Consider the following 27708-nt stretch of genomic DNA (forward strand, 5'->3'; position numbering starts at 1 on the left):
TGTCTTGCTTTGCTTTTAGTGTGTGTGTGTGTGTGTGTGCTTTTTTTTTAATAAAGCGGATAAATTCTTAAAGAAACTGTTGTGCTGCTTAAAGACTTCTGAGTTTTACACTTGAGGAGATTTTTGTAGTAGGCGTGTTTTAAAGTGCGTTGAAAGTTAATTTTAATGAGGTTTTGTTTTAAATATGATAAGGAGATTTTTCCGGATTCATAAATGTTACCGAATCATCAGTTTTAGGGTAATCGCATTCATAGGCGTTTACACTAAGACTGAGTAAATCCGGCTTCCCAGCCGTTTACATTACTAAATTAATAAATCCGCAAACATTTCTACTAGGGTGATTACAAGGCTGTTTCTTACCTCGATTGATGACAACTAAATTCCATTGGCACGAGTCGATCAAGAAGCAAATTTAAGTTGGACAATTGACGAAGTTGAACTTCTACTCGGAGTCGTTCATGTATATCCTTCCTGAAAAGATTACGAATGTGTAGAATGGGAGAGTAGTAAAACCAAATACGAAGATATCAGGAAAGAATTCTTCACGTTGTATGAAACAACAGGATGAACTGCCACATGCTATATGACCTTAGCCTGTTCTGTTCACTCGGGAAGGGACAACAAACTTGGTAATTTACCAACTCTGTATTAAAGATATATTGCTAGTTACTGTACATTTATAAAGCTACTTAAAAGGAAACTTTTTAGAAAAAAACTTATAAATAAACATCCACACTAATCAGAAATTCTTATGAAAAATCATCTTTGTTTCCTCTTTCTCTTTTTTGCCCACAAGCTTTGATGATTGCTGGAAGAACAAAGACACAGTGAGAGTACTGTAATTAACGACATGATTCATTACCTAGTTTGTGAAGGTTGCCTTGACTAGTTCAATAGATTCATCAAAACCTTTTGAGACATCAGAAGGACTGAGAGGGTCATATGCGTTATCTTCTGCTGAAAACCACCAACCATATTCATCTAATTGAAAGGACACAACAATGAGCTGATCAGTTACATAGCAAACTCCTATGCATACAAATCCATCAATCAATCTGTGAATCACCAAATGGTTAATCAAAAATTAAAACAAACCAGTCAACCAAGTAATCAATTAAAAGCAAGGCCAGCCAACCAGCAAACCACTTAGTGGCTGTAACAGTCTATTTTAGCTACCCTAATGGATAACTATAGATACTTTCAAACACCTTCCTTTGAGGAAGGAACATTACCACCATTTTCTGCTGGAATTTTATTCGGTGCAGTTATGTACACTGTTATAAGGACAAGCTAATAAAACAAAATAAATACCATAATTAAAATGTGAAAAAGATTCATATCAAATCGACGGACCGGGAAAACAACACGCCCAAGATAAAAATATGTAGAATTTCCTACCAAATTCAAGTGGAAAATTCTTAAGGTTTTTCCTGAATGCACCAAGCTTCTCTTTACACGTCTTAGCACTCTGTCTTTACAAAGAAAATAGTAAATAAAAAAATAAGAAAAAAATTATGAAAAAGGAAAATTGAGAACGAGTTTACTACCTCTTAACAAGCAGAGAATAATGTCTCCATTGATCGTTAGCGAGGGAGAGGGGGAGTGGGCGGGGGTGGTTGAAGTAGCTTAGTGACACGCCGTTCTAAATAGATTTTAACATTTCTCGGCTGAATTGAAAAGTATTTCTGACATTTATTACTTCTGCAACCGCAGCTAAACCTCTACCTTCGTCAAACTTCTGCATATTGATCTCTGACTGCACGGTCAGGTCTCTTTCCTTTAAAGCCTGAAAAGTCCATAAAAATCTTTCTTTATTTACCTGTAGCCGTGAAGAACTAATGTCTAAAGAGAGAAAATATTTTTAAATTGTAAGGCAAGCTATTAAATCGTGTTCTAGAGTAAATAATGACTCCATAATATGACAAGGTTGTTTCTTACCCTCAAACTTTCCGCCATGTCTTATTTCCGCTGTCCATATAGGCTGGTCACCACTGGCTCAGTTATGACTTGGCATAAAATGGCAGACGAACCACACAAAACTGCGAACGTACCGGCAAACATAAAATTATTCGTGTTTGATCTGGCAGGTATAAGTGTAGATGACTCGACTAAGGGTGTACCACTTGTGGCTATCGCCATGAAAGAAGCATTTCACAAAAATGGCCACAGCATCGACGTAAGTTTAATCAATAAATACCGTGGAATGGAGAAGAGAGACGCAATTCAGAGTATCTTAAACGAGGTACACGAGTCAAACGAGTCAACCAACACGAGAAAACGAAATCCCAGGAACAACTGAGGTTTTTCAGAAGTTGAAATCCACAGGAGCGAAGATTGCTGTTGGCAGCGGCTTCCCGCACAATGTCGTTGAAACCATCACAGATACCTTGAACTGGTCTAGCCCGGTCGATTTTGTCTTTAGCGCAGAGAAAGCGGGTCATGGAAGGCCTCATCCAGCAATGATCCACTCGGCTATAAATTTTTTTGGCATAATGGATCCACGATCAGTAGTCAAAGTTGGGGACACTAAGGTCGACTTTGAAGAACGGAAGAACGCTGGTTGTTGGACGATCGCAGTGTTAACTCGAACTCAGAGCAGGGAGTTTACTGCAGAGAGTAAACCGGATTTTGTCATCAATAGCATTGCTGATTTACCTGATCTATTGTCAGGGACATTCCATTTATGATCTCGAACAACTTTGTTCAACAATTTTGTAGCGTTTACGGCGACCAAAGTCTAAATTCTCAAGTTCAAGGACGTGTCGCTCCAAAACGCGATTAACGAGGTGTTTGAGACTATTTTACTGATCGAAATGACAACCCAAAGTTGACTGTTTTCACGAATCTTTATTCTTGAAAGGCGATCGACCACGAACCACAATCAATGACGAAAATAAAGATTATTCTCACAGTCAATCAATCTATCGAACGATCGATCCTAAACTGAAACAACAATACAACGAAGTTCTATCAATCTATCGAAAAGCCGCTGAATACATGATCAAAGAATCGCACGTTAAATACCGGGCTCTAAAGTCTATAACGAGATTAACAATACAAGTGAAACAGAAAAAAAGTTTGGAAACAAATTAAAAGAGTTTTGATGACTGATAAACAGCCCATTGTTCTATCTAAATGATGGGTGTTCACTGACTCGCAAATTGGCACGAATTTGGCCTTTAAATCTTAAATCTATACAGATCATTGCAATATTTGTTTGTATATTGTCGCCCAAAACTGAAAAGACTGGAAAGGAAAAAACAAAATTACAAAGGTACTCACATATCGGTCCGCTTGTGCCAGAGGTTGAGAAAACGAAAGGGCGAAAGTTTACCAAGGCTATTCAAAACTTACGACGAACTGATTAAAGGGACGCTAAATTTGCCTTTTATATGCGCGTGGTGACGCTGAAAGGTCCGATTACAAAGCCAATAGAAATACAGAAAAACAGATAAGCATTGTAACTATGTGGCTATCTAAGATCATTCTGAACTTAGTGAACTAATCAATAATCAAGCAAAAATTAGCCTTCTGGCTAATGTCCTTAACAAATTTGAATCGCCGTGTATTTGAAATTCGGACTAAAAACGAAACGATGCCTCTCGTATTATGTTGTAGTTTGTTACAGTGATCAAGCCAAAGTTTCGCCTAGTTAGGAAAGCTGTTTCCCACGAAGAGCTTTTTTAAGCTGATTTCTATCATTTTACAATGACAACACATACAAACGTAACAAATGGGGAAGCTAAGCCCTGATTCACTTATAATTCTGTAGAGATACGACTCTTGACTCATTCTCATGCAATCTTGAGTAAGCTTCCAATTAGTCAACATTAATCGCTGAGGGTTTGCTTAATCCTAACCCTTACGCTAAAACATTGGTGGCCATTGATGTTTGATGGAAAGCTGCCATCAACATCTAGCCTTTTAAGACAGAGAATTTTAGCAATGTTTTCAAGTACGTGTGTAGGCTAAATAATAATAATAATAATATATAAAAAAAGACATTGCACGTTCACTGCTTGCGCAAAAAATGTAGTGCACGGACTTTTCCTTTAATACTACAATATACCGCCTTCTAGACATTAAATAGCGCTACACCGTCGGGATATTAATTAGTTGAGCTCGGCTAAGCTAAACAGCAGGCACCAGGTATCTGAGCTATGATATAGTGCCTCTATATCATAGCTACTTAATTCTTGAGTTCATTTTTTTAGGTGCCACTGCTGGAGAAGATGCCACTGCTACTTCAAACCACTAAATGGGTAAATAGTGAAAGGGTTGATGGTTTACATATCCCATTGACCTTTGTTACTCGGCATACTTGCAATACTTAATTCGATAAAGCGAATACAAACAAACCTACATGAATCGCTGATGATGAACACGTGAAAAAAGAAGGTCCAATATAACAAGTAGGGAGAACTGAGACAAAAATAACACGAAAACATCGAGACAAAAATAACACGAAAACATCGAGACAAAAATAACACGAAACATCGATTGGATTTTTTATGGCGTACACACTCTACCCTCGCAAGAAAATTTTTCTAGGGATACCAACTGCTTGAAGGTTAGTCCCCACAGTAGAGCTTACCTTAAGATAATTCAAATACAAACGCTTCATGCAATCACCAAAACATCTAAAAATTGGAAACCTCTATGTGAGCTGACCCCGAGAAAACCCTTGGACAATCATGAGATTCAAACTATATAAATAAATGAAACATCAAGAAACTATCATGTACCAATCCTAAGACAACAAAATATCTCGCAAAAGTAGGTCCAACGAAAATAATTGAAAAATACCAACTTAGGTTTGCCAAAAAAACTACTTAAATATTTCTATAAATTTAGGCAAACGGAGAGGAAAGTCGAGATCTTGCTGTTTAAATCGATCAGCTGTTTGGATAAACAGGGTCTTAGATCTTTCCATCAATAGCCCAATGGAGGTAGGAAAACCGATGAGACCACTCTCCAGTAGAGCTAAGAGCACTGTATTTCAGTCGACCACATTTTCCCATCACTTATCGTGAACGTGAGGATCTTGTAATGATCTAGCTTACTAGATTTTGGGTCTCCAAAATACTTTCCAATAATCAGTAAAAGGAGTGAAACCTGTTAGTTCTGCCATGTAGAAAAAAAGAAAAGAGACAATGATATACCACGTTGGAACAACAATCACTGGGGATGAAGACGACTGAGACGGACTACGAAAAAAGAAGATTAAAGAAATTTCAAGGCTCCCCGATCGTGATATATTTAGCTGCTAAAGGATCTTTATATAACGTCAGACATACCAGTCACTTACGGCTTCCTGTTCTCATTCTCGACGAATTTTAAGATAATTTTTCCTCTGGTAGATCATTCTGATGTATTGACCAATCTTTCAACAACGGTAAGCTGTGGAACTGGCATTTTGCTGAGAATACTCAAAGCTGACATTTCCTCAAAATCTATTTCTGAACTTACTCTACCTGTTGCCTGTTGCGATTCCTTGGTGTGCGCAGCTAGCGCGAGAGCAGTTAAAATAACCGCGCTTCTAGCGGGAGACCGCGAGTTGTCGAACTAACTCGGGATGTACCGAAATAGGTTAATCCTTGGGCATCCCTCAAATTGGCCAACATAGACACAAAAGAAAACAACAGAAAATTGAGGTTAAACAAAAAGACAAAAGTGTTAAATAGAAAGGAAAGAAAATACTTAATTATAAAAGGTCACCATATTGATAGGATAAATTAAAAAAAAAAATTAAGAACCTTTATTTAGCAACCAAGGTAAAATTCCGTGATTCGATAAAAAGATCAGATAACGAAAGTACGTCACTTAAAGATTAAACTAGATGAAACCACGTAAAGGAAACACTTGGAAAAAAGTATTTGAACTGCATTCCAGGATATTGTAGCCGAAAGGGGAACTGGACTGGCACCTCAGTTCTACAGTAACAAAATGGCGTGCCGAAGGCTAAATCAGTATAAAGTATCTTTTCCATTAAAAGAATTGTGAAAGGAATAATAGATTCTTGTCAATTAGTCCAAAGCAGCTCGTAACCATCCCGCCAAAGATTTTTGGAAGAGTTTTGTTAATCGGTGATTAGATTTTATGGCTTCTATTGATGTCAGTGATATTTATACCATTTGATATTAGTTTCCGATAATTTATCCGGACCTCCACCGCGTCAAAGTGCATCATGAACACAACCTGCCGTTTTCAAACTATGTAATAAGAAATTCATGGGTTTTTTTGCGAAGAAAAATGTTTCCTCAAGCCCCAGGTCATTATGAAAACAAAGAGGTAAAACGTTTCCATAAAATATTCAACTTCTTACCTTTCCCACTACTTTTAATCACTTCTTGCCTGCAGTGCCTTCTCGCTGGGTAAATACTACTTACAATAATAGCTTCGAATTAAGAATTCATTCTTTAGGTTTGACAACTAGACCAGGAAATGTCTTTTGTTGACCTTTGCGTGAGCGGTCATTTTGAAGCGCATCAAATGTAATGTGATGCAACTATTACGAGAGAATGTAAATCATGTCACGGTTGAATTGCGAAGTCACACGAACTGATATTAGTTTCTGAAAACCGCTGAGACACATTAGTTACCATGAATGTTAGCCACAAAGAACACATGGATTAATTTTTGTGATGAAGACGGCAAAGAAGATAGATCACCAGTGCTTTACCTAGAGTCTTTACCGTCGTGACATTAACTGCATATAATTATTTAGTCGCGCTCTAGCGGACACCTATGCACATGACCTTTCGCCGCTTGTTGATACAAACCACCGCAGAAGCCTTACGTTGTTACGCTATTTTGTCCTCAACCTGTAATAACGGTAAATTCTTTTCGATCATCCATCAATCTTCGATCGACTTGGAACAATCGGTCGATTACTAGCAGCTGGTAAGTGTACTCTCTGTTAGAGAACATTATTATTCTTCGACAACGATAGTTAATTGAGTCAAGCAAGAGGCACTTTGTTTTTTTGTTTACTCGCTTCTTTAAAGAACTCTGTTCTAGCTTAGAATAGGACGGTATTTGTCGTTTATAACTGTAATACAAATTCTTCGCCGTTTTCTAAGTTTGAATCAACGAAGGTAACGGAGAAAACACGGTTATTCGAAGGGAACAACACCGAACATTTAGAAGTCCTAGAACATTTCCTTGTAAAGAATTCTATCCGTCTGGATTAAGATTTGTTAACACTACGTTGGCTTGTAACAATACTTGGATTGCTATGTTAATCGAGATATATTTTTTTAAGGTTTTGGTCGATTTGAGGCGCGGCCTCTACCAGCAATCTTACTTCAGCGAGCTAAAGTACAGACGATGATTACAGTATGCATAATTCATAATTGAAACAAAGAAAATGAGAGTGACATTCATGAAAACAAAATTAAATATGTAAATTATACATATTAACAGTAGGGGGCCACATGATGGCTTTCGCTTAAAGAGAACAAAAATTGACTAAGAGAAATAGATAAACGCATTAATCCCTGAATTACCTTTGTCAAAGCCACATCTCAATGCTTGTTCGTCTTACCACCCGTCAGTCACAAATAACCAAGAGTTCATCAAATGACTATCAAGTTGTCATCGCTGATCTATGAATAACCAGTCTTTCGTATTTAAAACTGAAATTCTTTTTCTTAATACCAGCAGTGGGTGAATGACTCGCAGCTTTAGCATTTGCCGTCATCATTAGTAAACTTTTCCCTTTTAAATCAGGAAGACAATATGAAAGTAAAGTGAAACGTTTTTCAGTCTTATTACAGAGCATGGTTGAATCAGTACCATCCAGAAGTGTATATATTTTCACACTTTTTTTCTTAGTGAAACTGATAGTTTAGGACATCGGAGGACGTTTCTGTAACTGTGAGTTCGAGGTTATGCGTGATGATTTAATTAGGCAGAACGAGTTCACAAGCCAGATTTTAGACTGGTGCTAACCAGGACTTTCTTTTTTTCGCTCGAGAAATCCTGCTTCAGTTTGATCTTGAGGTCAGACAACATACAATTCAGATTTTCGAGAAAGACCTGTGACACGAAAGAGACTATATAAAACGGCTGTCGCTGATAAGCATCGTTTTTTTCCGCCATCGTGACGCATGCTCTTCGACGTTTTCAGGACTGACTTATGTACCCTGAAGACAGGGTATCACAGTCGTGTCTCGTACACCGATCATTTTTTGTCATCGTTGCCAAGGTGGAACACCTACGCCAAGTTAACAACAATGCGGAAACAATTAGAAAATGAATCGGGCAACTGAAAGGCGACTTTCCGAGTGTCTTTTTTTTTGGATTGGACAATGTTTATGCAAAGTTGGTACGTTTGCTTATGAGATTTCAACGTCACTGATCCCAGCATTATGCGAGCTGTCACAGAACCCTAGCAATTTCTGGTTTACTTACATGGTCTCCCTTGCTCGCCTTGTGGAGCATTCGACCACGAAATCAGATGTTTTGAAGGCTCGAATCCTGTTTAGGAACTTAGACGCTTTATTTCCCTACGTTCATGACACTGAAGTGTTGAAACTTTTCTTTCTTTTCTTAGCTAAAAGTTTAGTTAGCATGATCACCTGTATGGGTTCTTGTGTTGCAATCATGGGAAAGTCTAACACAGTTCTGCTTTCTTCTTAAACAAATGGGTACCTGTACGCAAAATCTCAAGGATATGGAAGGCAGCATGGTCGAGTGGTCAGCGTGTCGGAATTGCAATCCGCCGCTCCCGGGTTCGAGTCCCACACTGGCCACTACCTGGATTTGTTTCACGGTAGCCCCGAGTTTCAAATCCTCGGCCATGCTTGTAATATAGCCAACTGGTTTGCCTTCGGCCAGTTGAGATTCTTAATAGTGTTATTTTCAATTTGAATTATTTTTTTCAGTTGTTTGGTGGAAAACCTAAAAACTAGCTTCTAGCTAAGTGTTTCTCCACGTTAAAATGTTTAATATCATTATTATTGTATTATGGGCGAAGTGGTGCTGCATAAGGGAAAATCTGCAATGAACTAGCCACAGAACCTGGATAACAGGGATAGGCTAAACAGTATGGCCTCCTTTTTTCTTTTCAATACCCCATCTCGACTGCGTTATTGGCTGCTTTACCCGCTCCGATCCGTTTTATCTCTCTTGTGGGCTTCCCAAAAGTATTAGCGTACATGGATGGTATTTTGATTATCTTCCAGTAAAAAGCGCAGCACAAGGCAAATGTATCACAGAATGCGATCTATCTTCATCTTACTGCAGATTGCAGCCTTTTCATCGACTGATAAAGGTATGAGCAACTTTATTGAACCGTTATCTTATCTCTTCTCGTGTCCAAAATTGAATAATAGCAACGACTTAACGAAACAAGAATGATAACCGACTGATTTTACAGGACAAATAGGCATTCTTTTAATTACAGTCAATGCAGTTGACACTTTGACTGTATAATTCAGAAGTTTGTCAAATTTTCTTCAGGGAAGGTTACGAGCAGTTCACTTTACGTTCAACCCAGAGTACTAATAATGAATAAAAAAATGGACAAAGAAAAGATGTATTTAACTGCAGGTATGATGTCTTTACTTTGTCTATTTTGTTTTTAATTACATGTACTCTTGAGTCGACCGTAAAGCAAATTTCTACTAATGCCTAAAATCAAATGGCAAAAACTAATTAAAGAAAATGACACCATGAACAGATGTTATTTGTTACTATTATTTATTTATTTTCTTATTTTGTTTTTAATTTTCTTTTAGTGGTAACATTCCCTTTTATCGTTTTAGCTCCAGTTAGGTTGCTTAATTGAAAGAGTTGACGTCTTTTCTTATTAAGTAGCTCTCCCAGATAATTCATGCTATGTGCGACTCAATTAGGAAGAAACACCAACCGCACTTTACTAGCAAGCTGCCTTAAATCTTCCTTGACTAAAAGTCCTCGATTAGTAGTTATTTCCATTACTGACTAACATTGTTGTATTTCTTACTTTTAATCACAGTATTTTCTTTACAGTTGATTTACAAAGGAGGCCGTCAAAAGATAGAACTTGGAAGGACTGGACATCACGGCCCGGGAATGGATCTAGAAGGGTATGGTTTTACTGCTGTCGAGTAATGTTGATACCATTGCGGGTGTCTCATTAATCATGAATATTTTGATCTCTCAGCGGTCTCCTTTGTTTAGTAACCCTTTTCCTTCGTATTGCAAAGCACTGATTAGCTTCTTTTTTTTTTTTTTTTTGTATGATAGGTTTTTAGCGCGTTTTCTCTGAAAAAGCCCTTTCAGGACGAGAATAAAGTTTGTATGTATGTGTGTATGTATGTAAAAACTGTTGGATTGAGATACGTTATCGTATTATTGCTTTTGAACAGTGGGAAAAGACACAGGATACTAATTTAAACCCACGCTTCGGGATCTGCGCTGTCACTGAACAACAACCAAATGCCTGGCTTTTTAGCAGCCTTATTGCTGTACCAAATTCAGTGAAAAAGGTTGATGTTACCTTTGTATACAATACAAGGAGCTGTAAAGAACTTGGTGGAGATAAGATGATCTGTAGGGAATATTTCGACTTCTACGTGCATCAGTCCTGGAATTCAATGCTACCTGACCCTTCAAAAAACAATGCCACTTATGCAAAGATTGCTGAAATAACTACAACGATCCTTGGCTTTGACAAGGTAGCAAAAACTTTTGGAGTCGAAGTAAAAGGAAAGTACATCGTTCTGGCCTTTCATAACCATGGTTCATGTAGCTCCATCCACTCTGTCAGAGTCAGTTATTACTTCTGTCCAGAATTTACTCTTGTTGGTGGTTTAGTGTCCTTGTTAGAATCTATAGCCCCAGCAAACAACTCTAAGCCAATTCAAGGTAGTTGTGTTAAAAATGCCAACTCCGAGCAAGGTATTCCAAGTGTTGACTGCCAAAGCGATGGCTTTTGGAACATCAGTTCACTTAAAGGGAGATGTATATGTAACAAAAACATGGAGAATAGGAGAGGAGAATGCAAAGGTACGTCCCCTGACCAGTAAAGGGCCGACCATTTAACTTTTGAGGGGGGGGGGGAGGGTGGGTGATTTCTGGTCATCAAGAAATTTTTTTCCTAGCAATCTGCTGTGCAGGATATTTTTTTTCCGATTTTTTGGTACATTTTTTGTTACATTTGGGCTGCGTGCAATTTTTTTCTTCCAACAAGCGCTTGCAGGAAATTTTTTTTCAAAATCACCTACCCCCCCCCATCAAAAGTTAAATGGTCAGCCCCTAAGACTAACATAAAAAGCGATGTTGAATCAGTGCCATTTGGATCAGGTTAAGTGTTCCAGCATATCAGCATTATTCTTCTAAAGAATTGATTAATCATTTGAAACATGACTCTTCTGGTTGTTGCTTTAATTTAATCCAAATCCTTAAGGTGCACTTGCCTTAAGTCATATATCATATCTTAATTTTGGTGAGTTTCTCTGTACCGCGTGTCGTGCTACTATATTTAACATAACACGCCGCACAAAGAAAGTCGACAAAATAGCGTTAAATCGACCCCAAGTGACAAGGTGGCTACTATGCAAAGGCAAGGAGACTTAACATGTTACATTCCTAGCTTTTATTATCTCTTTTATTTTTTCTTTTCTTTTTTTTTTTTATAATTTTCCTTTTTTTTTACAGCACACGCTTACGTTTAAAATTCAATCTTAATTTAATATGTATTTCCTTGAATGACCCTTAGACCTAAAATTACTCACGGTATGCTTGGGTCGCCTGTGATACTACACAGAAGAAAAATGAACGGTCTTAAACAAACAAAAAAACTCGTTTCCGGGAACTGTAAATAGCCTTTCAAGCAGAAAAAGTGGGATCGAATTCAATTCTTTCTTTAAATCTCCTTTTTGTAGTTTAGGGGGCCTTTCCGGAGTAAACCGCAGGGTCTGGGTCCTAGTGACTCGGCCGAGTGGATAATTTATTCATGCAGCGTAGGGTTAGGGTCATTAGGGTTGGGGTTATTAGGGTTATTAGGGTTAGGGTCATTAGGGTTATTAGGGTTGGGGTTAGTTTCCTAACCGAATATTATTATACGCAAAAGAGGTATTTATAAGAATCACAAAAGGTTTTCGTACACATGTGGTATAAATTCCGCATGGACAAGAAAATACGTACAAATGTTCTCCCACATTGGAATCATAGGTTTCAATCTCGTCAATGTATTTAGCCACTTGTCTGCGTATTTTGCAAAGATCTTGCGTGGTAGCTTTTTATTTGACAATGGCAAATAATTTGTCAAGGACGGCTCCGGCACACTGGGGGTTCTGTTCAATCTCTTCGCTCAAATGTGCTAGGAAGATCTTTTAATATAGAGCTGATTGGTGTCAATCAGCGATCTGGCTCGTCATCAGAAGTATTCTACTCTGTGCTGTAACCAGAAAAAGATCTGATAAATTATTTGACGAGACGGTCAGAGAAGTCAACGCATGGCCAAATCCAATAGGAGGTCATACCTAAGTTGAAAGCGGTGTAGACGGTGTCAAATAAGAGCAGTGTTTTCGTATAATTTTTGTCTTACATTCAAAATTCAAGAGAGAAAGATGATTTCTCCCGATCTCGGTCTCAGCTACATGAACGAAATATTGGAAAGCATTGCTAGATTTGGAGACACCGACACATTAGAGCGAATTGTAAAGAGAGGAGAATTTTACTTACAAGATCCAGAAGGACCTTGTTCGGACTACGAAACGGGCGAACTAGTTGAAAAGAGGAACCAGATATTTAAAGCCGTGTTGGAATATACAAAACTAGTATACGCGCGTGAAGTTTCAGAAGCAAAGGATGGCCATGAATAGGGTCGATAGACAACATTACATTGTGGACAATCCAAAAGTAGCCGTTGTGGAGATAGAAAGCATCTTGGATATTATTTCGCATGCGGATGAGGATTCTTTGAGGAGAATGATGCGGCATGCTCGAGCTTATATGAAACCGCATAATTTCGATAAAGTGATTAGAGAATCCAAGGAGACATATCCAAACGAACAATTTAAAAATGATGAAACATATCAATTACACAGGAACGAAATCATGAAGTCCATTTATAATTACGTGGAACACATATTTGACAGTCACGATTGGGATGAAGAGGCAGAACTTTCAGACTAAATATCATTTTTCTTGCGGACACGTGAATTTTCAGACGAAGAGGACTGAATGCCGTGAACTGGTCATACCTTGATGACAAATATGGTCGAAAGACAACATTATATTGCTTTCAATCCTAAAGTAGCCGTTTAGGAGATAGAAAGAATCTTAGATATTATTTCATACGCGGGTGAGGATTCTTTAAGGAGAATGACGCGTCATATTCGAGCTTATATGAAACCTCATAATTTTGATAAGGTTATTAGAGAATCCAAGGAAAAAACAATAAAAATAATGAAACCTAAGATGGTGTTTAATCCTCCCTTAGGGAAAATGATCTCGAGATAAAATGAATATTCAAAAAACGTTCATTTTAATATAAAAGGAAATAAAAATTGTCGTGACCAGGATTTGAACCTGAGTTATTGCGGACACTCACACCCCCAACTCTCACCCTAAGCTCAATTCCCTAACCCACTTATTCCTATATCAAAATCAAAATAAAAAGCCTAACAGTCAAACACCAGAGTGAGACAAACAATGGAAACAATGAAACGCAAGATGGTGACTCATACTTCCAATGGTAAAAGTGATTTCAAGATGTCATTAGCATTCGTATCGTGTAAAAAAAATTCGAGAATAAAAGAGGTTTGTTTCCGCCTAAACCCTATGATGAGATGTGAATAATTCATCCTACTCCAATAAAATGAAAATAGTTCGGATGGTGATCACGTGAGTATTCAAAATTCTCTGAAAGTGAACAATGGTCCGTTTGAGGTAAAAACATGCGATAGCTTTTTTTTCAATAAAAATGTTTGCTTAGTTCAAATCTTAATTAAAAATAAACTGTAACGCGTGAGTGTGATCGCTAGCAGTGACGAAAGTGTTTTAAATTCTATACAAAATTCCGCAAGTGAGGAAAATAACAATGACAATGATTCGAAGAGAAATAATTAAATCTCCCGTTTAAAAAAATTATCAGGAAAAAAATCGAACGAAAAGGGTATTCAAAAACGAAGCACCATGCTCATGAACATTCCCATTTCTCGGGAAAAATGAACCATAGAACATACAAACCGGGGAAAATTACGAAATGCCAGCAGGCGTTGTAACTGTCTCATGATTATCTGTCCATCAAATTTTAATCAAGTCATAGCATCCTTACATTTTTTTCGGATCAAAGTCAATGACCTGTCTGTCCAAATTGTTATCGAGTTATGACGTGTGTCAATCAATGATAGACCAGTGGAAATCTAGCTATGGGTGTATAAGAGTGGCTATGAGTCGGAATGGTATGATCATACGTGGGACCAAAGTGATGATGAAGAAAGTTCGATTTCATCCAATCAGACAAGTGGTGTATCTCACTGAAATTCATCCCTACATAGAAGTCGAAGAGAAGATAAATACAATCAAACTGTTCCTGGATACTCCGTTTAAACACAAAATAAAAGCGGTAAAAGAGAGGTAACATAGCAAGTACCTATATACAAGCACGTTTAACACAAAACCTAGACATCTATATGTGATAAAGCGATTGGAAGAATTACAAGGAGCATAATCCAAAGGCTTATTTAGCTCATATGATATGGACTTGCTTTACATGTGACGAAACATGAATAAAACGTGGAAACATTGCCACGGTCGCTACGCGACCGCATTCCGAACGCGCGCGCGCAGGAGCAGGAAAGATGAAGAGAAGGAAGGAGTGTACATAGAATGACTACTGTAATAAACTGTTTTAAACTGTCACATTTGTTAGTGGTAATGTCTTACCGCGAGTGTAAGTCCAAGGGCCCCAAGTTCAGCCTCTCTCTGTGGTCGTTTACTCTCTCCCGGAGTAAACGACCACGTTAATGTCAAGATTATTATGAATGAAAATGACCCCGCCAATCTACGCCTGTACGATTTGTATTTCAAGCTTCGCCTGTATTTCAAGCTTCCTTTATCAGAAACTGTTGTATACTCCAAAATCTCCGAATTACGTTAAGTCCTCAAAAAAAAAATGTAATTAGAAGTTTTCATAACTGAACACTAGGACTGATCTTTGATCTGACAAAGATTATCAAATTAGTTCAATTTTGAAGTGAAATTGTAACATATTCCTCCCTTAATCAATTAGTTTATTTATTCATTCATTAGTTAGCGATTTGGTGTTTGTTTCTTTAGATTGTACCCTGTGGAAATACAATGATGAGAGTGGCCTTAATTGCACAGGTATGAAAGCAAATGTTACAAAAGGTCTATCGCTTTCTGATAATGTAGAATTACAATTTAACAGTTAAATGTTACTCATTCAATTAAACCAGACCGAGGACAAATTTGACCTTAAGCACATCACAGTAACTATCGGTACCTCAAACACCCGATATACCTCGATATACTCGTGCGCACATTCTTCAGTTGGCGTTTCCGAGAGATATTTTCCCTTTTCACGTAAATTTTTGAGGCAACATCATTTCCCGTTTTTCAGCAACTGGATAAGAATACATCATTCAAAAGTATCACCATTACGGATGGTAAATTGTTTGCACGTTGATCATACAGAAAGCTTTCTTGGCTTTCTTGGCTTTCTTGGCAGTAATGTCACAATCTGATTGGCCAATTTGCTGTTGTCGATTAGAGTACAGGCAACGCTACTCGCGTCAACGTGTCACGCAATGGTCACGCACTGGAAGAACTGATTGAATTGACGTCGATATTGGGGTAAAAAAAATTAGTTTTGACCACTGTGATGACGAATATCGTTGTCAATAAGAGTACAGACCACGCTAAACACTGTCGATGTGTTAATTATCCCCTGCACATACAATGTATGTCTTAAACTGATATCATGTCCGCTGTATGAGCCACTAGAACACGAATATCACCCAAAATGAGAAGTGTTACTATAATAGGGATAAATACTTGTTGCATACTGATCATTCTACAAAACGCCTTGTCGTAAACAACAAACGGGCTTACACGGTCTGCCATGATAGAGGTCGGAACATATAATACGAGACTAGGTGTTAACAGAAAAGCACCTCGGTCCTAATCATTGATGGGCACATTTTATTTCAGTTGGAGTCAAATTAATTTCCCTAACAAAGAGATCGTTACATTTGTTCAAGGGACCTTGGTCACATTCTTTTGTTTTCTAAACCATCCCAAACTAAGGGTGTGTGTTTTTTAGTTTTACCATCAGCCCCAAGAAATGCTATCACGACTTTCGTCAACCAAAGTGCATTAGGGTTACAATGGCAGCCCCCTAATGTAACTGGTGATCAGACCCAGGTGTGGTATGATGTCGACTGCCGTAAGCCATGTGACAGTGATGACGACAAAAATTGTGTGGATAAAGCTTGCGGAGGTGACGTCATTTTCATACCATCTAAGGAGAAACTGAGCACATCTCAACTCATCGTCGGTAACCTCTCTTCATTTATAAACTACACTTTCAAAATCTACGCCAGGAATAGAGTGAGCGAGGCTGCTAAAAGTAAAGATGGAAATGAAGGATTCTTTGAGAAAATTACCGTAAGGACTAATGGATCAGGTATGTTATTAACTAAATATCACTAGAAAATAAGCTTGACGACTCTAACTGAAACTTCGTGAATGCTCGGTTCAAAGTGTCTATGTACATTAGTCTTCACGGATCAATGTTTTGATATTGTGACGAATTGTTTTCATCACAGCAAAATGTGGTGAAACTATTAACTGTTTAATAAAGATTGTTCTTTCAACAACTTCATACTGTTTTTAATACTATGCTACTTGTGTAACTTTTCTTCACAGCTCTAAGACATATTCATTTTCCAACCGTATTCAATTTGAATTATTTGATTTACTCGATTTTAGTTTTAGCGTTACCTGCAGTTGAAGGAAAAGTGTCTTTGGGTTTTTGATCCAGAAGTTTGAAACCCCTTACTGGAGAACTAAAATTTCGTTCTCATCTCTTTTTTACAAACTAGTTCCAGGTATACCGGAAGTGTCCATCAAACAACCGAAAACAACTGTCGTTGTATCTTGGACACTGAAGAAAAAAAATGGAGTTATTAAAGAGTACGAAGTGACGTACATTAATGCGAATGATACATCAGACACCATGAGTCGTCAGACGAAAACAACAGAAATGCAGTTTGATTTGAAGGAAGGAAAGACTTACCAATTTAAGGTAGGGTAACGTTCTTACTGGTCGCGAATAGAAACCAGGGGAAAGAAGGAATTGAACAAAGTGTTTGTACTATTTGTACGAAACCTGTATAGTTGACCGAATGATGAATCTTGCCAAGAATTGTTTGTATTATCGGGGATCTTTATTAAGGAACAGACAATAGTGGATTGATTCATAAGAATTCTAAATTGCACCATCAAACATAGTAGTGCCATATACGATCGACTGTTTAGATTAGTCCTAGTTCACCAGAAAAGGTCACTCGCTATTTCGCGTAAATGTCATAAATGATATCTGAAAAATCGTTTGAGAAAGCTTTCACATTAATTCTTGCTTTTTATTCTCAGGTATTTGCTATAAACGACCACGGAAGGGGACCAGCTGGTACGAAGACGTTTACTTTGAGAAACGGTTGGTAAATCCGGAATTGTTTAATAGATCCACCTATCACATGAACATGATTGAACACCCAGTTAGATCTTGATGTCTTCTTGTCAACTTCTTTTAAGTACTTTTGTTACTTTAGAACAAAATCTAATGAACCAAAAAAACCGCATTTTCAAATTTGTTTACCCTACGCTGGGGCAAAAAGTTTCAACGAGGCTACGTTTGTAACTAGCCGGCGACGCCCGTTCGTTTCTCGCGGTGTTGCCGTTGGAAGTGTAGCGCTCAGCCTGCTTGCAGTCCATCTTTCAGACTTCGTGCTTAAATCAAGTTAGTGTATATATATTGTAGTGAATCACAGTACACCTACTCAAGGGTAAATGGAATTACTTAGGCTAGAGAAATAAAGAATGGAATTGAAGGAACTTTAAGGATAGATGAATGGCAGAGAGGAAATCAACGAATAAACAGTTAACGTTCTGAAAACCGACCTATTATGAAGTAACTCTATCGAGAAATGTTTCCTGGTGAAATTTCTCTCGTAAATGCTTCACTGATCATTTTACCTAATGATTGAGCGATTAATTGGTTTTGTGATTGAATGGTTACAGATAACTCGAAGAAATTACAGCTTATTGCTTACAGTGCTGGAGGAGCAGGAGCACTGCTGCTTATTATTCTGATAGTGGTCATTATTGTCTGCTTTGTATCTCGTAGAAGGTGAGTCTTGCAAAAAAGTGTTCTTACTTTACCTCGAGATCAGGTCTGAATTTTGTCATATGGAAGCACCGTCTCTATCTGAATATGACGTGATTCATCTACCTGTTCTTAAATAGGAGAAGTAAAAAGAGTGCAGAGCAAGCTTATATGGAAGCCCTTCAGCAAGGTACATGTAACAGTAATCAGTATCAGTGTAAATCTACTAGCGTTCTAACACGAAGGCTAAAATCTTTTAGCTACGTTACCCACTGTACAAATAGATTCCATGTTGCTTTACGTCTATTTAGTTATAGTTCACAGATGACGTAAAAATGTGGTAAGAACGAAGATGTGGCACACGAGGCACAGTCGAGTAAAGCCCCTGGTCCATTTGCCACATTTTAACGTCTTCTGTGATCAATAGCGCTTTATACTATTACTAAAAATAGATTTTGTTACGTGATAACCTATGAGACCCCCCGCACAGACTCAGACAAACATTGCGACCAGCTTAAGGAAATGTATGAGCGAGAGCTGTAAAATTAAAACAAAACGACGGAAAATTTCGTCAAAAAATGACTTGGCGTTCTGAAAGGAAGGGGCATGGTTGGTACCAAACACTGTTGTTGGGGTGAGTGTAAGACAGACTCAAGATATGCAGATAAATGGCCAAAATCACTCAAAGAGTGAAAGGAAGTAGGGAAGAAAGTATTCATTCCTTTCCCAAAACCTCCGCGAGACATGGCAAAGTGCAAGCGTTGGCTGGTGGCTTGTTCGCATGAGTTTTTTACGGAGAAAAACATAACAAGAAACACTTAAGTTATATTTGTGCTCTTCACTGGCCCGGCGAAAAAGGTCCAACAGCCGAATTTCCCGATCCACTAAAGGCAAATCTAAGACCAGCGCAAGTAAGTTGAGCACATGCTCCTTAGAGGAAAGCACCGAAAGAAAGAGAAAATTCAGCGTCAAAGAAACAGAAATTATTCAATGACAACTGCCTGAACATTAACTACATAAACTACATGAACTGGCATTTAATAGAAACACAATCAGTATTGAGCGAAATATACAAAAATCCGCCGCTCGTATCTTACAAAAGAGGGCGATCGCTCAAAAACATGCTCGTGAGAGCCAAACTTTGAATAGGCTATTCTAAACACGCGCTGGGGAGTCGTGTAGGCCTGTCAACCCCCTTTTTACATTGTTTACATCAGAATTTTCTTGAAAAACTTTGGCAGCAAACCATTTTCCATGATCGATTGCCGGATCAAGGGTGTGATAATTCCCGCATCTCACACAGTCTGTACAAGTTCTTCTCGTTTACCGCTTAATTTTAAGCCCCTACATTTTAACCACCGTTTTAGCTGGTCTACAGTGTATTCTTCCGGTTCTCTTTCAAATTTGGAGCCAGGAACGCCGTCCTCTTCGGTCAGAACTGTAAGGGAATAAGCGAACTACTCGCCATTTCCCTTGTAGCTCTCAAAGAAGTGGAGTTTGTTTGTCTGAGTCACGCGGGGGGTCTAAAATTTCATGACGTCATTAGTATAAAGCGCTATTATATGCATTGTCTGTCATTTATGCACAGATACTACTGCTTTCTTAAATTAAATATTGTAATCGAGATGCTAAAACTCTCCGTCATTAGGAAGCGAACTTCAAACCACGAATCCCCGAGACCAGAGATCCTATATCGACCCTAACGACTATATCGACTTGCAAGAACTTCTGATATCATTCGCGACTGAACGAAAAAGAAATGACATCAAACTCGAAGGAGTTATCGGAACAGGTAAATATGTTGATACCTACAGGTGATCATCTTTAGCCTTTGCACAACTGTTATGTATATAAATATATTTGTCACATATGTATTTGCTTTCAATTACTGTTTTGCTCTTTAGGGGAGTTTGCGGATGTCTACAAAGGAACATTAAAATCACGTGAAGGCAAAGGGGTGGTTGCTGTCAAAGTCTTGAGGGTTAGTTCCGTCATGCGTTGCTTCGATAAGATTTATGCTGTACATTGTAACTTAAATCACTCAGTCAGACTAACTCAACAAATACGCGGATACGCGTAGTTTTGCACTTCCAATTTAGACCTCTTAAATACGATACTTAATCCCATATAGATGACGAGATTCATACATCCAATATCGTTAAAAACGTCCTGACGCTGTAATAAATGCACTATTTTTCTGAAACGATTTTCCTTTCTCTCCATTACAGCCTGGTTCCAGTGAGAAAAATCAAAAAGATTTTCTTTCCGAGGCGTCCCTTATGGGCCAGTTTGATCATCCAAATGTTATCCGCCTCATTGGAGTGGTGACACAAAGTGAGGGGAGAACGTTAACTGAATAATATGAAGACTCGACAGTGAAATCATGAAGCTACTTTGTGTCTGCGTTAAAACCGAAGACACATAGTTATTTATAATAATACGAGATTTTAAAGTTGAGTTCATTTCTATGCTTTTAGGTAGACCAATGATGATTCTAACAGAATTCCTGGAAAGTGGATCATTGGACCACTTTTTAAAGGTTTCTTAGTTACATCTAGTTTTCTTTACGCTTAGTGACGTTTCGTTAGCAATAGATAACAACAAGGAGTTGGTATTTGACCTCGTCTAGCGAGGATTTAAGAATTTTCTCCCGTAAAGAAAAAAAAACAACAACAGCTAATAACAACAACTCAAACTTAATCAAAATACAGAACAAAAAGTATTGGTTGGGTGGCTTGCCCTTGTAACTGGTCATTTTGTGTCATAAACACCTTTTGACTGTAATTGTAGTGTTCTAAAAGTAATAATAGTAGTACTGATAATAATAATAATGATAATAATAATAATAGTAATAATAAAAAATATTTATACAAGATAGCCCCTCAGTACATAAGTACTGTTATCAAAGGGTTCCTGTTTAAATGATAAAAATATGAACAGAATAAAAACGAAAATAGGATAAAATAAGACTTTGGTTAACGCTAACCTACAGTCACTACCTTATAAAAAATAAAATTCATCAAGAGACTTCCTAAATAACATCCTGCTGCTAAATTGCTTAATTGTCGATCATGCGCGTTATCTAAACCCTTTACCTCCTCACATCTGAATACATGTTCTCCATACTGCTCCTTTTACTTTTCCTATGGTACAGACAAGGAATATTTATTAAACAATCAAGAGCTTCTTTAGTTCGTGATACTTTCTTTATTCTCATTACCTTTATGTTTGATTCCGCAGTGAGTTTGTAAGGAGAATTTAGATTCCAGTCATCTTAGGAGTTTAAGAGTTAAACGGTGACGGATATTCTGATTTCCTCGTAGGACCGAAATGGTCAGCTGACGAGCCTTCAGTTGGTTGGAATGGCCAGAGGTGTGGCTCACGGAATGAAGTACCTGTCAGAATTAAACTTCATTCATCGGGTATTTATTTATCGTGATATATTAATTTCATCGTATCATTCGTTAATATAATTAAAATTTACTTTTACACCTGTGGATCTTAGCATTGGCACAAAAAAATACATGGTTGTTCGTCTACTGTTTCCAGTTGGGCTTGTAGTTTGGAATCAGTTAATTTCTTTAGAGGGAGGAAAAACATAAAACCAGGTGACTGAAACTTTCGTGTCAAAGAAGATCACTAAGAGACATCAGTTGCAGGAGAAAACGCGCACCACAGAAGTGTGAGATCAGCCTTCTTCATGCTTCCCAAGATTCTTAGTTAGCTTCAGTTTCAGGGGGATAACCTTCATATAAAAGTGGCGAAGTTACGTAAAGAAGGGTGTTACTCTTCAAGATTTACACGCATTTGGGGTTATTCTGCATTGATATGTTTTGAATTTTGCTGTTATACCGGAAAACCGATTAAGTATTAAAAACTTGTAATTATGTTTGTCTTAACTTAGGATCTAGCTGCTCGCAATATTCTTGTGGGTGAAAACATGTTGTGTAAAGTATCAGATTTTGGCCTTTCAAGAGAACTGGCTGACGACGATGAAGCGCAAGCTGAATACACGACACAAGTAATTTTTCACTTAAATCGACAATTATGTTAAGTTCAACGCTAACGTTTATGATAAGTGTCGCGTGTCTTTCCTTTCTTATGTGTAATTCATGCCACCCACTGAAGCTGACACTATTCCACGCTCTTCTTTGTTTGCTTTCTTTTGAAGAGTAGAGTAGAGTAGACATCTATATTTATACAGGATGACCCCTTCAGTGTAGTAAACACTGGTATCAACGGGGGTCATGTTACCCACCCATCCCTCCCCAGGGGAGGACATCCATCACACAGTAATCTCGTGTGATGAGAAATTAACGTCACCTGCCCCTAACCCTGCAGGAGACGAGACCTCCATTTATTCGTCCCTATCCGAGAAGACTAGAATATCTAACCATTTCTTGATGTTATAGAAAGGTAGCATATTCTTCTCAATTATTTTAAGACCCTGATTGTTGGTCCGGCCGGGGCTCGAACCCTCGACCTCCCGCACAACAGCCCAGCGCTCTATCCATTGAGCTAACCGGGAGGCGGGCGGTCGAAGTGAAATACTTCCTCAGATTTAAGACTTAAAGTGCCTCTGAAATCAAATTTTTTATTTCATTGTTTTCATTTCCTGGTACATTGTGACTTTCTCACCCAACCTGCCAAATTCCAATCCGTTACGAGAGACAGAAGTGTTTGTATTTGGACCGATCCATTCGAGATTTCGCAGCCGCCATTATTTGACTATGTTCCGAAAGTTCATCTGAAAGCTAGGTGTGATGTGAAAGAAAGTGACTCGAAAGGTAGGGTTCCACTTTATTCCCGATGATCAGGTCTCCTGTTAATCTGATGTACCTTAATCTTATGTAGAGGCGAGTACAAAGTGAAGGTATAGAGTTTTTGCGAAGACACATGACCTGCACCCTTCTAAAATATGTACATGTCTTTGTTTCAATCATTCTTAAGGGGGGCAAGATTCCAGTTCGTTGGACAGCCCCAGAGGCACTTCAGCATCGGACCTTCAGTTCAGCCAGTGATGTTTGGAGCTTCGGCATCTTAATGTGGGAGATCATGTCATACTGTGACAGACCTTACTGGAATTGGGACAATTTCGATGTAAGTCATCCCGCTTAATAACGAATGTTTTCATGAACTATGTACAAAAGACCTAAAAGAGAGACAATCGATATCGGTTGATAACAGCGGAAAGTTCTCATTGACGAGAACTTCAACTTACAAAGATCGTAATTTTTGAACAGCGTCGGGGACGGAGTCGCAAAAAGCGGCACAGGAAAGTCAAAACAAAGAAAACATAAACGACTTTGTGAGTTTACTGTACTACAAACACAGTTGTCTTTCTTTCTAGGCTCTTGAAATGAACAAGTCATTCTTGATTCTTAACGATGCGAAATCTTTGTGTTCTATATTAAATCTTCTATTGATCAGGTTTGTTCGATCAAGATGGCTGGACATTAGCCTCGTTCTTTGTATGGGTTTTTATGGACCTCAACTTCGTCCGGGTCCATAAAAACGCAAAAAAAGAACTTGGCCAATATCGAGCCATCTACACCACACGCTTGGTCAATAACACTTATGTACTACATTGTGACTTTGTAAAGTAAATATCATTAACTAAAACTTCTTATAATTTTTTCCAAGGTTATCAAGCGAGTGGAAACTGGATACAGATTACCAGCTCCACAGGTACATCTTGCAATAACAAACATGTGACTACTGAATATGACTTTTCTTTACAGTAAAAACAAAGTAAATTTCATAAGATTTTTGTCGTTACCATAATACCAACCTTTTAGTTGCATTTGGTGTATATCCTATCTGATTCACTCACGTGAATTTCTGTTGTTGACGTCTTGTTCTTAAACTGGACATGTTATCGCTTTCCAGTGATATTAGGGTGTCATTTAAATCCAACTACTACCATCATAAGAATCACTAAAACACCACAGCAAGCCAAAACAATAAAAAAAGTAGCAGCACGCAATTACAAGGACTTAAAAATAAAGAAATCGAGTGAAGATGGGAAGGAATTATTTAAATGTTAACATGTAACACTTCAGCTTTGCTGTCGTAATGGACTGGTTCGGGGTCGAAGGATTTTGGTTGCGTCAAAATAATATTTACCTGATCCCCCTATAAGGCTCTGTAGTACTCTGATGAAGCCTCGCATTGGAAGCCAGTTCTATTTAGTCCCCCCCCCCTTAAACTCTGTTAGAGACAGCTGATTCTCCACCCGCACTCCTGAAAATCATCCGTTCCCCCCCTAAAAAAAATTCCTCCGCCCTCCCCCTTCCCATATAGACCAGTTCCGAAGGTAATTGAAAACACAATCATATCAAAAGTTGAGGTGAAACCTTTTTTGTGGGTTTTGAAATATTTCAAACAGTTAAGATCCTTTCCACTAAGAACTAATCCTAAAATAATTTATCTGTTTGTGCAGGGATGTCCGAAAATCGTCCATAATTTAATGATGGAATGCTGGCATAAAGATAAAACCCAACGGCCCAATTTTTCTGAAATTGTCAATCGCCTGGATGAACTTATTCGATCCCCGGAATTTCTAAGTGGTGATTCATCCTCTTTCTCAGAGAGGTAAGTTTCCATCGTATTACAACAGAATGAGTTATTTTCGTCAAAGAAAGGTGACCAAGGATCGGTGATAAAGCTCTCTTCCTCTTATTTGCATGATTTTTCGTCTTCTCTGTTATTGTATCATCTACGAAACCACGTGTGCAACTTTTCTCCATCTACCTTTATCAAATTCGGAAGACCATAAATTTCTTCCAAATTGTGCACCCTTGGATTGTATTTAGTGGACTACAAAGCAGTTGACGAGGTGCATTTGAAAGCATCCAAGGTAACTTGACTGATTTTGGTGGCGGACCCAGAGAGCGTTGAAAAAGGGCTGAAAAAATGCGATAAGCGCGCAAGCTGTGACATTCCACACCAAAAGCACATGAAAATCCGCTCAAAAGACCCAACGTAACAAAAATGTAATTGAGTGAAAAAGCTCAGGAAAAAGCGAAAGTCAAGTTATCTTTCGTCCCAGGTTGAATACGCTCCCTTAAAAAATCCCTATTAATTTATTCATACATTATTCTAGTCCTAAAGCAAGCCATACCCCAGAATTCCAGTCGGTGGACGAATGGCTAAAACACATCAACATGGATAAGTATTCTGAATTATTCCGAGAAGCAAGAATTAATGATATGAACAAAGTCACTGAACTGAATGACAAACAACTGAGAGGAATGGGTATCAGCTTGATTGGGCATCGAAATAAAATGCAAAAGAGTATCAATGCTATGAAATCACAAAATTATAACAAGGGCATGGATACAGATTAGATGCCCTGATGAAATCAAGAAAATGCAATTTCGGGAACGTTTTCTGCTTGTAACTGAGCTGGTGATCAGTAAGCAGGAGGAAATTACTACACTATCACGAACGAATGTTGTCATATATCTAATCTTGTAATGGACAGTGCCAGGTTGTTCAAAGGTGGGTTAAGATAACCAAGGATTAGTGTGAAAATTGATTTCAGATCTGAAAGCTTTAAAAAACACTTCAGTTTAATTCCATTTGTTTACAATTTGATAATTGAATACCCTAAAAAAATTGGAAAAATCATCCCGAAATGGCTTTTTGACAGAGAAACATAGAAACCTGGATTAAAAATGAAACCTGGGTTGGCGCTAATCGGCCTTCAAACAACTGGGCCCTGGTCATTATCTATCACTTGAGAGGGGTTGGGGGGTATCATATTAAAATTTTTGTAACCTCTCCTTAGGCTCTGTCGTATTCTAATGATTCCCCCCCCCTCCCTTAGGGAAAGTCAATTTTCCATAGTCTCCCCCCTTCATGCTCTGTCAACGATGACTGATCCCTCTTTCGTTTTTCATTACGTTATGCAAAGAGTTGTCAAATTCCTTTAATTATATATTTACTAGTAAAAAATTTCAAATGACTTTTCCTTACCTTATAGAAAGAGAGAGACTGTCTTTTTTTTTTCTCATCATAACACGAGGCATTGGAACAAATTGATGGTACACGTAACAAGCACTACAAAACCTTATACTCAAGTGTTATAATTCAAACAAGATATACCACTTTGAAACTTAGGAATCAAATTTTGGGCACTGGTATAGAGAATTTCTCTTTCATAATGCCGAGATACATATTTACATATGACAGTGTGAGTCTTTATGCAAGAAATATAAGAATTCGTGGGTGTTTTCACTGTCATATGCATTTAGGTTATAACTTAGAACTGAAATACTCTATCACAGAGAAGTTTTGTACTTGACTATTCCAATAATCTTTTTGTTTAATTTTGATGGTTTTTTTTAATCTATTGACAGTTGCATTATTTTTTTAATTATTCCCTTTTTTATTTCAATAGTCTACATTGAAATGATATTCTATTAGGGGACAATGGCTTGGAACTTTTAGGAAAGAAGAATACAAATACAGCAGAAAATTTCTAGTTTGAAATCTGTTAAACGAAATTAAGGAAAAATTGTCTATAAAGATCTGAGCACGTATTTTACAATTCATATATGAAACAAAGCTACTGTGGGAATAAATTTTTTTCTGGTTGATGCAAAGCTTCCTAAATTGCACTAAGCTTACTATCACTAGTTCAGAAAACTATAAGTTAATGTAACAAGGTTTTTTCAATACAATTGCGACTATTGTGACATTACACGCGAGGGAAGCTTAACCTAGCATTGCGTCACCATTTCGTGCAGTAAATCTGCTTAGTTTATTAACATTGTCATGAAAAACCATATAAATGAGAATAAATATTTTGCATATAATTCCTTGGTTGTTGCTTTTCCAATTCCTTGTTGTAATGCTCGGCGAAAAACATGTCTCCAACGCTGTCTATATAAATAGGTGGCAGATGCAATGGCATTAATAGCCTCACGAATTGGAGGGATAACTCGCAGTGTCAGATGACCTAAAAATATGCGCTACACACCATTACATTATTCTTACACTACGTACCCACAGTGCCTGTATAATAGCGTAGAACGATGTTATCACCGGCGCAGATTTTAATTTCTGCCGGCAGAAACAAAGAAAAACGGGATCATTCAAGGTTTCTGGGAAACGAGCCCAAAAGCCCCTGATCAAAAATGGGATCAATGCCGCCATCTGGGCACGGCACACGAAATCGAGTGCAACGAGGACGTTAAAAAGATCGAGCGCGTTCTACATGAAATCGAGTATAACGACCACGTCAAAAAGAACGAGCGCGTTCTACACGAGATCGAGTATAACAAGCCCGTTCAAAAGGACGACCACGTTAACCTTAAAATCCAGTACAACGAGGGCGTTAAAAAGAACGTCCTCGT

At 38.0% G+C, this 27708-nt stretch overlaps 1 protein-coding gene and 1 long non-coding RNA gene across 4 annotated transcripts; one reads left to right on the top strand and one right to left on the bottom strand.

Moving 5' to 3' along the window:
* Positions 1 to 494: 494 nt before the first annotated feature.
* LOC148725383 (uncharacterized) lies at positions 495 to 1834 on the bottom strand. The gene is made up of 3 exons (XR_015990691.1): positions 1726 to 1834; positions 1399 to 1472; positions 495 to 981 (listed from the first exon to the last, which is right to left on the bottom strand). It is a non-coding gene; the product is annotated as an uncharacterized LOC148725383 (long non-coding RNA).
* Positions 1835 to 6555: 4721 nt separating this feature from the next.
* Positions 6556 to 27168, top strand: LOC111334702 (ephrin type-A receptor 4). Of its 3 annotated transcripts, XM_022940519.2 has the most exons (21): positions 6570 to 6903; positions 9189 to 9277; positions 9466 to 9555; positions 9997 to 10073; positions 10356 to 10995; positions 15277 to 15324; positions 16283 to 16645; positions 17064 to 17266; positions 17614 to 17677; positions 18262 to 18370; positions 18487 to 18536; positions 19995 to 20138; positions 20251 to 20327; positions 20575 to 20680; positions 20824 to 20885; positions 21670 to 21768; positions 22251 to 22367; positions 23297 to 23446; positions 23990 to 24034; positions 24789 to 24940; positions 25452 to 27168. In XM_022940519.2, the coding sequence occupies exons 2-21, from the start codon at positions 9211 to 9213 to the stop codon at positions 25693 to 25695; spliced, it is 2907 nt and encodes a 968-aa protein (XP_022796254.2). In that variant the 5' UTR covers positions 6570 to 6903; positions 9189 to 9210; the 3' UTR covers positions 25696 to 27168. The 3 variants fall into 3 exon arrangements, with proteins under 3 accessions (XP_088586623.1, XP_022796254.2, XP_022796255.2); XM_022940520.2 differs by lacking the exon at positions 9466 to 9555 and having other exon boundaries at positions 6571 to 6903; XM_088730497.1 differs by lacking the exons at positions 23990 to 24034; positions 24789 to 24940; positions 25452 to 27168 and adding an exon at positions 23017 to 23133 and having other exon boundaries at positions 6556 to 6903; positions 23297 to 23434.
* Positions 27169 to 27708: the final 540 nt, after the last annotated feature.

Source organism: Stylophora pistillata, chromosome 8 (assembly GCF_964205215.1).
Source record: "Stylophora pistillata chromosome 8, jaStyPist1.2, whole genome shotgun sequence".
Taxonomy (NCBI): domain Eukaryota; kingdom Metazoa; phylum Cnidaria; class Anthozoa; order Scleractinia; family Pocilloporidae; genus Stylophora; species Stylophora pistillata.